Here is a 15,130-nt window from a genome sequence, read left to right as displayed (position 1 = left end):
AACATAACAAATAGAGATGAGTGAAGTTACAGTGATTCGATTTGTCACGAACTTCTTGGCCTGGCAGTTGATGACTTATCCTGCATAAATTAGTTCAGCTTTCACGTGCTCCGGTGGGCTGGAAAAGGTGGATACAGTCCTAGGAGACTCTCTCCTAGGACTGTATCCACCTTTTCCAGCCCACCGGAGCACCTGAAAGCTGAACTAATTTAGTGATGAATTGAATTACTGTAACTTCGCTCATCTCTAATAACAAAATGTGAAAAAAGTCAAAGGAACTGAAAATTTCCGAATGCGCTATATGCTAATGGTGCACATTGGCCCTCATTTACTTAGAAAATCGGGTTGTAAGTCTATCTTGCTTTCTTACCCGACTGCTTTTTTCCCCTGGTATTTATTATTATGTCGCATCCTGTTTGTCGCACGTGGGTTTTGGTTTCCAACTCCTCTGAGTTGTCGGGAAAAAATCCGCAACAATTCAACAAATTCGGGTTGGAAACCTTTATAAATACGTGGGAAAGCTCAGAAATGTCTGGTTACGCCCCTTTTTCGGGTTTGGGAGAATCCACATCGGGTCCCTTGGATGTCTGCGACATGTCGCTGACAAAGATGCACCAAAATACCCGACAAAACAAGTCTGGTTTAGAATAGTAAATGAAGGCCATTGTGTGCAATTTTTGATTGATTTTTGATTTTCTGATTATCTGTGTTGACCCTTGTTCTGGCAAGATAACAGCCCAGTTTTGCTGCTCAAGTCTCCTGCATTCCTCTCCCTAGCAGGGGGCATGTCTCTGAGCAAGCTGTAACAGCTTTCATCTCATGACTCTGTGTCTCTCAGTGCCTGCTGCTGGGATCGAGATGATGTGCTATGAGTACATAGATTACTTGGCCAGGAACTGAATATCAAATTATCCTGTAGAACTAGAACAGCAGTACTAGCCAGAAAGTACACAAGTAAGACATATTCTAAATCAGGGCCTAGAGTTCTATTTATTGATAAATAATAGTAAATGTGGGTGGCAGATTCTAAGATATATCACCCACATATATCATCAACAATGAAAATGTAATTTCTCACTGGTCTCAAAACATAAAAATCATCATATCTTAGTCTGTCCTGAGATGTATGATAGTGTTATATTATGTCTAGAAAACGCTGTATACTTGATATTAATGTGCATTATCATGTTGTCATTGCAGAGTTCAATGCAGCTGATGGCCAGTGTCTCCCAAGCTGTGAATGTGAGAAATATGTTTATGTATAAGTATTCAAACCATATCTACACACCATCAGCCACTTATTTTCTGAACTCCCCTTATTCCTGGTTGGGGTGGTAAGTGTAAATGTATAATTTTCTTTATATGATATAATATTGTTGGAAAATATGAATTACGCAGATAAAGATCGACTGTGCAGGTCTGATGAATGACTGGAAAAAATTAGTTCATTCTTAATGTGGCAAGACAGACCTTCATATTAAGGCACCACCAAAGCCTCTTTGTTCCACTCTAACCTAGACATAATGGTGTAGAAATTAATGGGAAACTGATTGTCCATTGAAGCCCCTTGTGTAAGGCATTCTTAAGCAGATGCAGTGTATCCAGAAAGGGGAATATGGAAAGCAATTTGCTCATAAAGAGGTGATTCCCTGGCCAGGACTGGGTCTACCTAAACCAAAAGCTACCTTTGTTTGGTCAGCAGAATTGCAAGGGCACAGTCTGAAGTAAAACACTCAGTAACAGGAACTAACAACTTGTCAAACATATAAAGATTTTATGATCTGCACACTCTCACCTATGCTTTGGGTCTCTGCAATATGACAGAGCACTGGACAATTGTAGCATTGATGTCCTTTCTGTCCACAAAAGTAACAAAGCCCCTGCATCAGACGATGACCTCCTCTTAAGGCAACGTCAGGACACCCAGACACAAGGGCTGTACATGCACAGCAGTGGGAGGACTATTGAAGGGTAGAGCCAGACAAGGGGACAAATGCATTCTCTCTCTCTCCCAGAAATAAAGATCCACTCTTGTGGCAAAGAAAATCAGGTAACTGAAAAAAGATATTGACCTGCCCATCCGTCATAGCTTGCAGCTAAACCTTTGTTATTCCACATAAGGGTATAGAATTTGATAGCATATTGACAAACTGTGGAAACCCTCTGGTTCAGGTCAATCAAGGCTAAAAGGAGATGTCCGGGCCTGTAAGAAGGCTACTTTCCACCACTACTGCGGATGCTCACTTCATTACTCCATGGGACGAACAGTGCATCACACCACGACTCTCCTATGTCCCTCTCCCTCCTACCATCCTTCTGTGTGCACTGGTTCTTACACATGTAGAGGTCCTGGGTTTGCCACTGATTTCCTTCCTTCTTCAATCTCCTGGCTCCATATCCTAAAGGGGCAATATGGCTCAACCCTTTGCCTGAGCGTTAAGCTGTTGTTTTTGGAGTCTATGCTGGGGGCAGCTTTCTGTGGATTTCCTATGGAAAAGTCCACACCTGCTTGCGGAGGATAAAGACAGAAGATTTATACAGTTCCTTTGACCCTGATCCTTGGCATTACTTTGCATAAAACCCAAATGACCCAATGGATTCATGGCTAATGCCATGCAGTTCACATGTCAAAGGTAACTATGTACTGTAGGTGCCTTGGCATGGCCAGAGCAAAACTGCAGAGGACACAGTCTGAAGTGTACAATATGTTGGTTGATAAACCCCGATCAAGCCTTAGAATTTCCACTGTACAATGGAGGCACAGGAAAATGAGGTGTAAGAGACAAAATGGAAGCCATTGGCTGGATGGCCACAGAATCAGCATTAATAACTGAGATTGTAGGCCATTCAGATGTCTGGAAATGTCCTGAGGAACCTGTTAAAAATCTCATGCTCACATTTTGCCCTTTTTAAATAAAAAGAAGGGTAATAAGCCAGACAGGATGGACTTACTTATTTTTCAACCTCACAAACTTTTTTTACTGTATGATAAACTTCACAAATCGACCTGTAGCAACGACTGAGTCCTGTGATTGTACCATACTTAAAACCACTGAGCTCATAATTCCAGTTTATACTATTACCAATGTCTGTCTATGGAGAAAGCATGGCTGTATGTTTGATGGGTGCTGCTGAAACACCTGGTCTCAAAAGATAGGAGAGGTATTCACATCATTTTGTTTTAAAGTATACCTTCTCTTCTAAAAATATGCTTCTGACTGAACACCCTACAGCCTGAATTTGACCCAAAACTAGAGACTGAAGGAAAGATTAACATAATATTTTACAGGTCAGTCACCAAAGGAGATCTCAACAATGATGGCTGGGACGATTTAGTTGTAGGAGCCCCAGGGTGCAGCACTATGGATCGTGTACAATTTGGCTGTGTGTATATCGTCTACAGTAATGATTCAGGAATTCCTTCTGATCACATGGACTTAGACAAAAATGCTGATGTGTTGCTGAGAGGCTTTGAGGTAATGTAGGATAACTGGCTTTTGGATATATAGTGAGGCTATGTTCACACGGCAGGGTCCTATTGATTCTGCAGCAGAAAACTTCCATTGATTTCAATGGGATTCTGCTGCGCTGTTCACATAGCAGAATTTCCATGCCAAATTCCAATTCCGGTGTCCACAGAAAGATTAGATATGTCTATACTTTCTGTGGATTCCACACAAAAATACATTGCTGTCTATGAGACGGTGCATTTCCAAGCAGCCCTAGTGCTGGCATGTTCTGGCGGTACTCCGGAGATTTTATGTGCAGACATTCGCTTGTGTGAATATAGCCTAATAAAGGATACATGAAACAGAATATAGCTATATTCTTGTGCCAATATCTCAAAAATTGTATACTATTGGTGGGTATATGATAGATAAGGTATATTTGGGTTTCAGGAAATCATCTTCAAAACCTAAAATAGTTTAGGCTATGTTCACGTGTTTTACTAGCGGTGCTATAACTGTGTTTTTTGGCAAATGATTAAAGTTGCGGTAAAAATGGTGCATTTACCACAATAGCATAAACACATATGTAAACGCATAAATTAGCAATTTTTACAGCGATTTAAGAAAAAAAACAGATTTGTAAATTACTTCTATTTAAAAATCTTAATCCTTCCAGTACTTATCAGCTGATGTATACTTTTCTTTTTGAATTTCTTTTCTATCTGACCACAGTGCTCTCTGCTGACACTTCTGTCCATGTCAGGAACTGTCCAGAGCAGGAGCAAATCCCCATAGCAAACCTCTCCCGTCTCTGGACAGTTCCTATAATGGGCAGAGGTGTCAGCAGCGAGCACTGTACAGAAAGGAAATTCAAAAAGAAAGGAACTTCCTTTGGAGCATCCAACAGCTCATAAGTACTGGAAGGATTAAGATTTTTAAATAAAAGTTATTTACAAATCTATTTAACTTTCTGGCACCAGTCGATTAACAAAAAAAACAAAACAAAAAGGTTTTTCAGGGGCGTACCACTTTAAACATGATAAAACCTTGACAGTACAGCAAATAAAATGCAGTGTGTGTGACAACAGCCTTATAGTGGCAATAGGGAAAGAAAAACTGACAATCACTGTACTTTTTAAAGGGGTTATCCACCATAAGGAGATTTTAGTACATACCTGGCAGACAGTAATGGACATGCTTAGGAAGGATCTGCGCTTGTCTTGGGGCTAAATGGCTATGTCATGAGATTACCATAATACTGTGGCTAGCTTTTTGTGAACTTGTATTTCCTGTTTGACTTTTCTTTTTTTGACTACAAATCCCACAATTCCATTTTCCTCCTTACCACACATCAGCCACCCCACTCATTGAAACATAAATGAGCTGCATCCATCAAAAGACCTGTGGTTTTCAGGGTGCCTACAGCTGTTGCATTAGTTGCAGATTGATCCCTCCACCCATTGAAGCAGACAGGCTCCCTGTCTTCAGCTGACTAGTGAGTCAGGTCTCGGCAGCATTGCAACCTGGGTAAAATCTGAGACAACAGTAATTTTGTAAGCTGTTAAAAATAAATATTGGGGTGAAAATCACTGAAGAATTGTGAGAAAACCATCACACACAGGTACATGCACTATATTATGAACTACATTAACTTTACAGCCCCTGTAGCATAGTCAAATAAAAAAAATTCCTGGAATACCCCTTTAATGATTCACATATATTGCCTAATAAGTATACTGCACCTTACTGGCACTTAAAGTGTACATTTTTTTTTTTTTTTTAAACACGTCAAAAGTTTTAAAGGAGTATTGTGGTATGTAAAAAATGTCCCCTATCCTTTCATATCTCGGAGTACTCCTTTAATTAATCGGATTATCACTGCACAAGGAGTTGGGAGAAACAAGCTTAAGTGATCTATTTCCAGTGATCTATTTGCTGCTTTATTGTTGTCCCTGAAAACTTATAATGGGAGATTGCTTCAAGGCGGGGAATGAGACACTTAAAGCGTACCTGTCATTAACAAAAACTTTTTATACAATGTAGATACTATTATATGTATATTTGTAAAATAGATTGGTTTAAAAATGTGTATATTTTGGGTGAAAAAATGCTGTTTCTGCTGCTATTGCCTGTGTGTCTCTGTGAGGAGACCAAATGCAGGAAGTGTGGGTGGACAAGCTCCTGGCTTGTCAATCATACTGCTATGTGAGCTGGGAGTGAGTCATAGAGCCTCACTGAAAACAGCCCTTCTTGTCCTAAGTGTACAAAGTGTACAAAGCCCTTCTTGTCCTAGGTGCACGGAGCCCCGCTTGTCCTCGGTGCACGGAGCCCCGCTTGTCCTCGGTGCACGGAGCCCTTCTTCTCCTCGGTGCACAGAGCCCTTCTTCTCCTCGGTGCACAGAGCCCTTCTTCTTCTCGGTGCACAGAGCCCTTCTTCTCCTCGGTGCACAGAGCCCTGCTTCTCCTCGGTGCACAGAGCCCTGCTTCTCCTCGGTGCACAGAGCCCTGCTTGTCCTCAGTGTTACTTATGTTTCCACAGAAAATGTAAATACCATGGAAAAATACAGGTCGAGAAATTCAAAACCCACAAAGAAAACTATACTCCCCTCTTAGTAAATCAGGGCCATTGTGTTATTTTCTACATTATATAACATTTTTTGCTAATGCCAGGTACTTTAAGGGTAGGGTCACACGTAACAGATCCGCAGCATATTTTACGCTGCAGATCCGCCGGTGACCCTACCTATTTTGTGCCTCCAGCTGTTGCCACCCCCCGTTCCCCCGCCTCGCCCCTGGCCTGCAATCCGCCATTATGAGCAGCCACTCTGGCATCACGGAGCAGCTGCGATGTCTGAGTGCACTGCACATGGGCAGTGTACTTGGACATTGCGGCTGCTCCGCAATGTCTGAGTGGACTCGCCGACTCTCAGGCCCCCTGTGTGGCTGCTCGTAGTGGCAGACTGCCACTGCGAGATGGCCAGGGGCGAGGCGGGGGATTGGGGGGTGGCAACAGCTGGAGGCACAAAGTGAGTCGGGTCACCGGCAGGTCTGCAGCATAAAATATGCGCGGATCCGTTATGTGTGACCCTACCCTAAGAGTACTCTTCTCCCTTTGCATTCTCCTCGGCTCTCAGCAGTGAGAACCCAACTGATCAAAACTTTTCACATTTCCCTGTGACATATCATGTGTTTTTTTTTTTTTTTTAAATGACATGTTCAACTAAGTTTATTATTGATTATTACTATATGTGTAGCTAAAAGTATCTAAACAGAGTAAATAGAGCATACTGTATGTAGAAAATAAGTCAAATTTATTTGCTATTGTCAGTAATATGCATGTGCTTTTACTCTACAGTCTGCTGGCAGATTTGGCTCTTCTGTGGCTGTTTTGGACTTCAATTTGGATGGACAACTAGATCTGGCTGTGGGAGCTCCATCTATTGGGTCTAGCCAACTTACATACACAGTAAGAAAATTACAGTTATATAGGACATACATTTTTTATTGGGCTTCTGAAAAATGAAAGAATCAATCTGGTGTGATGCTATGGGCAACTGGTCAACTTTTCCTCTGCGACTCCCTGACAACTTTACCATTAGCAATTCAAGTGAGAGCGGATCCCATGGTTTATGGCTTTATGGCTGGGGGAGTGAGGACAGATTCACCTTCTATGCAAATAACGTGTTGATGTTTTTTTTGGAGATCTGGCTATTGCCCTGTTTAAGGATAAAGTGTACCTCTGTGCAGTGAGGACAAGCAGGGCTCTGTGCAGTGAGGACAAGCAGGGCTCTGTGCAGTGAGGACAAGCAGGGCTCTGTGCAGTGAGGACAAGCAGGGCTCTGTGCAATGAGGACAAGCAGGGCTTTGTACACTGAGGACAAGCAGGGCTCTGTACACTGAGGACAAGCAGGGCTCTGTACACTGAGGACAAGCAGGGCTCTGTACACTGAGGACAAGCAGGGCTCTGTACACTGAGGTCAAGCAGGGCTCTGTACACTGAGGACAAGCAGGGCTCTGTACACTGAGGACAAGCAGGGCTCTGTGCAGTGAGGACAAGCAGGGCTCTGTGCAGTGAGGACAAGCAGGGCTCTGTGCAGTGAGGACAAGCAGGGCTCTGTGCAATGAGGACAAGCAGGGCTTTGTACACTGAGGACAAGCAGGGCTCTGTACATTGAGGACAAGCAGTACTTTATACACTGAGGACAAGCAGGGCTCTGAGCAGTGAGGCTCCGTGACACACTCCATGCTCACCCAGCAGTCCGATTGACAAGCCAGGAACCTGCACAGAGTCCTGCTTGTCCTGCCCTCACTTCCTGTATTCGGACTCCTCATAGAGACACACAGGCGATAGCTGCAGGTACAGCATTTCACCCAAAAATATACAAATTTTTTAACCAATGTATATTACAAATATACATATAATGGTGGTATCTACATTATATAAAAAAAGTTTTTGTTGATGACAGGTACACTTTAAGCTTAATTGTATTAGTTTAATATGATGCTTTGTAAAATCTCGGGTGAATCAACTTTAAAAAAAATAAAACTCTTTATTACAAAACCTATCATTCAGGATAAATCAATGTTTCAATGCCTCAATGGAGTTAGTTTCAAGCCATTTACCAGTGCTAGTGATATAGGGGGAGATTTATCAAAGCCTGTCAAGAGGAAACGTTGCTGAGTTGCCCATAGCAACCAATCAGATCGCTTCTTTCAGAGGCCTTTTTAGAAATGAAAGAAGTGATCTGATTGGTTGCTATGGGCAACTCAGCAACTCTTCCTCTAGACAGGTTTTGATAAATCTCCCCAATAGTGACCACTAGCACTGAGAATTATTGGCTTTAACATGACTCCAGGGAATTGAATGTTGCTGTTTCCTATGTGATGGGGAAATAATGATATCACAGTTTTTACTACCTATGAAGTGCTGCTTCTTCAAGTTGGATTCATTACATTCCTCTCCTGGATCTTCAGGTATATTAAAATTCAGTTTGCAATTAAACCACCCATCTAGTCTAATTTTGGTGTTATTCTTTTGTAATATGTTTTATTACATTATACTGAATTTAATTACTTGAATGTTACTTGGTCTTAGGGTTCTGTATATGTGTATTATGGGTCAAAGGAAAAAGGCTTTCCATCTCAGCCAAATATCACCATAAAATGCAGAGTAAGTCATTCTTAAAAGCATAGCTATTACAACAATAGATTAAAATCATTTTATGAACAATATTGTATATCTGCAGTTTCATCTAGATATCAGTAAATAAACCATGTATTATATGCATTGCAGGCTACATATTGTAACTTTGGATGGACGCTACACTCTGCTGATATGAATAGCGACAAGAAGCTTGACCTAGTAGTCGGTTCACCTTACGCATCTGGTGGAGGAAAGCAGAGAGGTTTGGTGGCTGCATTTTATGCAAGTCATACAAGATCCACAAAAGGTGTTAATGATACATATTTCCATATAACATCAAGGATTCATATGGTGCTTGGCAAAAGCTTAGGTTATATTAGTATACCGATACTGTATGCAAGGATGTGGAAATCCTATCGCCCGACACCCGGGACATGTAGTACCGGGCGCCGGGCAGGTGAATTTTTCATACATTTAGCCCTGTATCGACTTCCCTCCTTTTTTTTTTATATAGTGTGAGGTGCAGGAGCGGATGCAGACTTGCATGGGAGGCAAGTCTGCACCTCACACCGGCGCTCAGGGTGTATGGAGCGGGCTCCTGACTCGAGCCCGCTCCATACTCGGCGGCCCCCGGCTGATTTCAATAGCCGGGGGCCGCCGCTAATAGCCCGGCATGTGGCGATCGCCGTGGCCAGTTATTAACCCTATAGAGGGATCTTTAATGGGATCTTTTAACCATCCCTGGTGGTCTAGTGGGGTGGATTCCCCCCCCCCCCCACAGCGTGACTGGGGGGGGATCCACTGTGGAGGTAGCCCGAGGGCTTACCTCTGCATTCATGGCTGCCCCCCCCATAGATCTGCATTTGATTGAGGCTTCCCGGAGCAGGCTCAACCAATGAACACAGATCAATGGCATTCAATAGAACTGCATTGATCTGTATGAGGAATCTAAATGATTCCTCCTAAAAAGTGTATTAAAAAAAATTAAGTTTAAAAGTTTAAAAACACCTATTAACCCCTTCCATATAAAAATATGTAAACGTAATAAAAAATTAAAAAATTTGGTATTGGTGCGTGCGTAATTGTCCGAACTATTAAAAAATTACCTTTTATGTCCCGTACGGTAAATGGCGTTAATGTAAAAAAAATACCAAATCACAGAATTGCGTTTTTTTATGTTTATAACATCATATCCCAGATTGAAGTAAAAAAGTGTTTGAAAAGTCTGATCAATACCAAAATGGTACTGATACAAACAGCATATTATGGCCCAAAAAATTAGCCCTTATACAGCCCAGTATACGGAAAAATTTTAATTTAAATTAATTATTAAAACATGATGGAAACTAAACAAATTTGGTATTGTGTGATCAGGCCAACCTAAAGTATCAAAATAATATGTAAGTTTGACCACAAGGTGAATAGCGAGAAAAGAAAACCCCCAAATTTGCATTTTTTTTCAATTTCACCGCACAAATTATTATTTTTTTGTTTCAGAACATAAGTTATGGAAAAATAAAAGGTGTCATTACAAAGTATAATTGGCCCCGCAAAAAACAAGCCTCATATGGATCTGTAGATGGAAAAGTAAGAGTTATGGCTATTATAGGACGAGGAGGAGAAAACGAAAGTGCAGAAACTAAGAAAGACCTTATTTACAGACTATTTTGGTTGAAGTTATTTTATCTACCAGGACAAGTGGATTTTCTTGAGGGACAAGTAGATTGTGTTCCGCTTTAGTCTCTTGGACAAGTATTTATTTATTTATTTTATTTCCACACCCCTGTGTATGGTAATGTAAAGACTGGTCCGTTTTTTTTTTTTCAAGGCAGTTTATTTGTGGAAGAGGCTGACTGGAGTATTTCTGGGGAGCAGGACTATGCTTGGTTTGGTTATTCTATTCATAGTCTTCAACACATAAATAAAACATTGCTAGTGATTGGGAGTCCCACCTGGAAGCAATGCGAAAGGTACTTTTGTCAGTTCTAAACAAGCTCTGTAAATGGTTACTGATCATTCTATATTGTTCTACGAGTTATAGGTAATAAAAAAAATATACATATGCATAAATACACAGGAAAATTATACCTCTAAATGAACTTACTTAGAATCTTACATGTAGGGGGCATGTTGGGGGCTGTCGAGTCTATATATTAGGAAAGAGTACCTGGTCTATAAAGCTAACCAAAAAATGCATAGTATTTGGTACAGAGTCCAAGACTGAAGGATAGAAATGATAGGTTATATTTAGTTAGTAAATAAGGTATTTTAGTATCTATTAAACTATGTAAGTACATTTTACTGCCTTTATTTTTGGATTTGCATAAGTCTTAAAGGAGATGTCTGGTGCTCACTTTTCTTATTTTATCCGTTCCGGGCTGAAAAATAAAAGAAAACAAATTTTCTCTTACCTGCCTAGGCTCCCCCGGTGCTTCAGTACAGGTGTTCGGTCCCCAGGCTGTATTCTTCTTACTTCCTGTTAGCCCGGCACGTCACACGGAGCTTCAACCTATCACCGGCCGCAGCGATGTCCAGCCTCGGCCAGTGATAGGCTGAAGCTCCGTGTGACATGCTGGGCTAACAGGAAGTAAGAAGAATACAGGCCGGGGACCGAACGCCTGTACCGGAGCACCGGGGGAGCGTAGGCAGGCAAGAGAAAGCTTATTTTCTTTTTTTTTTCAGCCCGGAACAGATAAAATAAGAAAAGTGAGCACCGGACATCTCCTTTAATACATAGAAAAGTTTTTTGTTTTTTTCCCTCTACAGAAGTTACTGTGAAAGTCCACAAAGTCTTGGGAAAACATATGGATTCTACCCACCAAGTAATCAAACATCATTCATACTGCATGGAACTGAAGTAAGTTTTCTTCTCCTATATTAGGCTATGTTCACAAATGTTTTCAAATCAACTGGTGACAGAAAGTTATACAGATTTGTAATTACTCCTATTTAAAAATCATATTCCTTAAATCATTCTAAAAGCATGTCAGGGCCTATCTGCTGGTAAGTCTAAGTGTGCCCCAAGTGCAGCCTCCATGCTTATGAATGCAAATCCTCCTACAGTATGTTCCAATAAGATGCTGTGTACATTCTTAAAAAAGGAGTATATATTCTGGTGCTTGGAACTAAAACAAAGCCTGTGATACTACTGACTGATAGAAGGGAATCCCGATCAACATCAATAATTGTACAAACAATACAGCATAGCAATCAATAGCACAATAGGGGGACAATATACAGTGTACCAGCGAGATGTAACAAGACCCTAGTGTATATGCATTGGTATAGCCAAAATGGATGTATGCTCACCACATTCTCTGCTGCTGTATGGCTGAGTCGCATGACTTTATTGTTCTGCCATTAATTTTTACATTCCCCCACACCCCCCTTCCACAATCAGCAGAGATCTATATGCTTCATGATAGGAATGTTAGACTTTGTAGTGTATATTATCAGCCCAAAAATTAAAATGTGTGTAAACTTTCAATCAGTGCAGTGTGTGTGATTTAAAAAGTACCTGTCACCAAATAAACTGTTCTCAACTTCCTCAGGCTGGTCCCCTAACTACTCCTAACACCCCTCCAGCCCTTAAAAACAATTTCAGAACTTTTAAAAGCTGTGTATCATACCTTTCTTCTTGCTCGCATAGTGCAATTGCCCAGCAGGAGAAAGTGGGCGTTTCCCAGAAGGCATGACATCACTGAAGCCTGCTGGGGGACCACTTCCGCCCTCACATTGTTGCAGCATTGTGATGAATAGAAGACCTCAAGCTTTGTGCATGTTTCAGTCTGTGCACAATTCAGTGAGGCTCTCCTTCAGCTGTCTGTGTGGCTTTCTGTGACAATCTATGGAGCTTTCACTTTCTGTGCAGCTGACAATCAAGCTCAGTGCAGAGAAGCACATCCTGAGTTGTAACTCCTGCCAGGCCGGGAGGAGACCGAACTCACTGTATTAATTGTGGCAGGGAACAGGATAGAGCCACCTAGTGGCCATTTTTTATATTACATTTTAAACATATTTATGTTGATAATTTTAAAAGCAAGTGAATAGAAAAGTGTCTGCTAATTACACAAGGAACACTATATTAAAAGTTTTATTTGGTGACTGGTACTCTTTAAGTCATTATAAAGATTACTAAAGCATACTCCCAACTCTCCTGTATTTTATAAAACTAAGTGACTGGGCCCACTAGTCTCTATGGGGGACATTTATCAAAGCATTTAGTAGCTTTTTTTTGCTTAAAATTTTCACAAAAAAGTCGCAAGTGCGACTACTTTTTTTTTTCTGCGACTTTTTGATTCTGCAGCGCCCTAAGCAAAAAAATAAAAATCTTGCTTACCAAAGCAAAAAGTGAATTTTGACTTGCAGTGGTCAGAGATTTATCAAGTGCGAAAGTCGCAAAAAAGTCACATTGCATGAAAAAACCTACTAAATTTACTCCAGCTCAGACATGGAGCAGAAAAAGCCACTACCAAAGGAAAAAAAAAAAAATTGCTTTCATGAAAGAAATTTATCAACAGGCTGAAAACAGTTGATAAATAAGTCACACATAAGCAAAAAAATTTTTAAGAAAACAATAACTAAAAAAAGGAATACATAAGCAAACATTGATAAATTTCCCCCCTATAAGACTGGAATACAAGCTGAAGCTGCATTTCAGTGTGGCTATGCATACCACTATATAAAAATACTGTCCTCCCCTATAAGCATTTAATTTAGTTCTTTTAGAGGAAATTTTGATACATGGCAGAACCTCACTAATAACCGAGTAGCTACAATATATTGTACGGCCGAAAAAGCAGCCGACCGAAGGCTGCGGTTCACTCCGGTCGGCTCATAGACATACATTAACTACGGTTCCCGAATACGGCTGAGTGCGGGCGCCGCGATTAAGCCCCGCCCACCCCTCCTCCCAACCATATACGGGAACCGTAGTTCAAATCGTAGTGTGAACCCAGCCTTACCTTTATATGTATTCTTTTTATATATTTAGAAATATGATATTGCTGCTCTAGTAAAGCCTGAGTTAAGTTGTGAAATAGAAAGTGTGTATGAGTCCTTATATATAATAAGGTAGAATATAAGCCTATTATAATTCTTATCAGATATATTTATGAATAGGTATAAATAAAATGCTTGCTTAAAATGTTATGTATCTGGAGATGGCTGCAGGGCTGTTGCAGCCTCTCCTATTATACAACAATCATATACCGTATTTTTCGCCCTATAGGACGCACTGGCATATAAGACGCACCCAATTTTAAAGGTGCAAAATCTAGAAAAAAAAGATTCTGAACCCAACAGTGATCTTCAACCTGCGGACCTCCAGATGTTGCAAAACTACAACTCCCAGCATGCCCGGATAGCCGTTGGCTGTCTGGGCATGCTGGGAGTTGTAGTTTTGCAACATCTGGAGGTCTGCAGGTTGAAGACCACTGGTATAGGAGGTAATACTCACGTGTCCCCGCCGCTCCGGACCCGTCACCGCTGCCCTGGATGTCGCTCCATTGATGTCGCCACCTCCCCGTGGTGTCCCCGACGCTCCAGACGTCTTCTTCCCTGGTATCCTCGCTCTCCGTCGCCGCCATGATGTCGCTATGCACGCTGTTCCTATTGGATGACGGGACGGCGCACGTGACGACGTGATGACGTCGAAGGAGAGCGCCGGCCATGCAGGGGATCCCGGCACGGAGCAGACACCGAGGAGGCAGGTAAGGTCCCTCCCGGTGTCCTGTAAGCTGTTTCACCGCGGCGGTCCCGAACAGCCCGACTGAGCAGCCGGGTTAGTGTCACTTTCCCTTCAAACGCGGCGGTCAGCTTTGATCGCCGCGTCAGAAGGGTTAATACAGGGCATCACCGCGATCGGTGATGTCCTGTATTAGCCGTGGGTCCGGGCCGTTGATGGCCGCAGGGACCGCCGCGATAGGGGTGTATTCGCCATATAAGACGCACCAACTTTTTCCCCCCAGTTTTGGGGAAGAAAAAGTGCGTCTTATACAGCGAAAAATACGGTAGGCTTTGATAAAATAAAGATATTATACTAGGAATTTTAGACAGTATATAAAAGGTATATATAAAATGTAGAGATTTATGTATGTATATACTGTATACTATACCAATATACAAGTAACACAGGGCAAAATATGCTAAATGATTATAAGCGCTTATACTTGAAATGTCTATAGCTGCAGAGAGGTAAATGTTTGTTGTAATTGGAGAGTCTTTAGTGCCATTTTTCTTCAGGCAAAACACAAAGCAGTCCTGTAAGGAGAAAGCAGTTTATGTGATGTTGGGCACTGTGTGCCGTCCGAGTCTTTTGTTAGTGGTATATGTCTCTATGGCGCTGCAAGGAGAAATGGTGTGGTGCTATGCACCTCTCACTGGCATCGGGTGATGGTCCCTCAGCACTCTCACAACTTACCCTCTGTGGCTTCATCCGACCGCTATCTTCCGTTGCTGGATGCGTGGCTGTCGGCGAGCCTGGGCAGAGAGAGGTCGGTGAATGATGTCCAGATAGTTGGCTGTAGATCGCTGTAGT

General features: G+C 41.7%; 1 protein-coding gene across 6 annotated transcripts in view; it reads left to right on the top strand.

Moving 5' to 3' along the window:
* The window catches only part of GPLD1 (glycosylphosphatidylinositol specific phospholipase D1), an 86,050-nt gene that overhangs the window by 33,719 nt on the left and 37,201 nt on the right, over positions 1 to 15,130 (top strand). For 5 of the 6 annotated variants that reach the window (XR_008844153.1, XM_056521299.1, XM_056521297.1 and 2 more), the window contains 7 exons: positions 1,201 to 1,334; positions 3,290 to 3,476; positions 6,805 to 6,915; positions 8,545 to 8,619; positions 8,743 to 8,899; positions 10,421 to 10,562; positions 11,359 to 11,449. Coding sequence is in view for 5 of the 6 variants with exons in the window: in XM_056521299.1 (XP_056377274.1) it covers positions 1,201 to 1,334; positions 3,290 to 3,476; positions 6,805 to 6,915; positions 8,545 to 8,619; positions 8,743 to 8,899; positions 10,421 to 10,562; positions 11,359 to 11,449 (897 nt within the window). In the remaining variant the exon portion in view is untranslated. The remainder of the gene's footprint in view (positions 1 to 1,200; positions 1,335 to 3,289; positions 3,477 to 6,804; positions 6,916 to 8,544; positions 8,620 to 8,742; positions 8,900 to 10,420; positions 10,563 to 11,358; positions 11,450 to 15,130) is intronic. The other variant, XM_056521298.1, reaches the window with a different exon arrangement.

The sequence above is a fragment of the Hyla sarda genome, chromosome 5, assembly GCF_029499605.1.
Source record: "Hyla sarda isolate aHylSar1 chromosome 5, aHylSar1.hap1, whole genome shotgun sequence".
In the NCBI taxonomy this organism is placed as follows: domain Eukaryota; kingdom Metazoa; phylum Chordata; class Amphibia; order Anura; family Hylidae; genus Hyla; species Hyla sarda.
The sequence above is the reverse complement of the archived record's forward strand: the minus strand, read 5'-3'. Positions and strand labels throughout refer to the sequence as shown.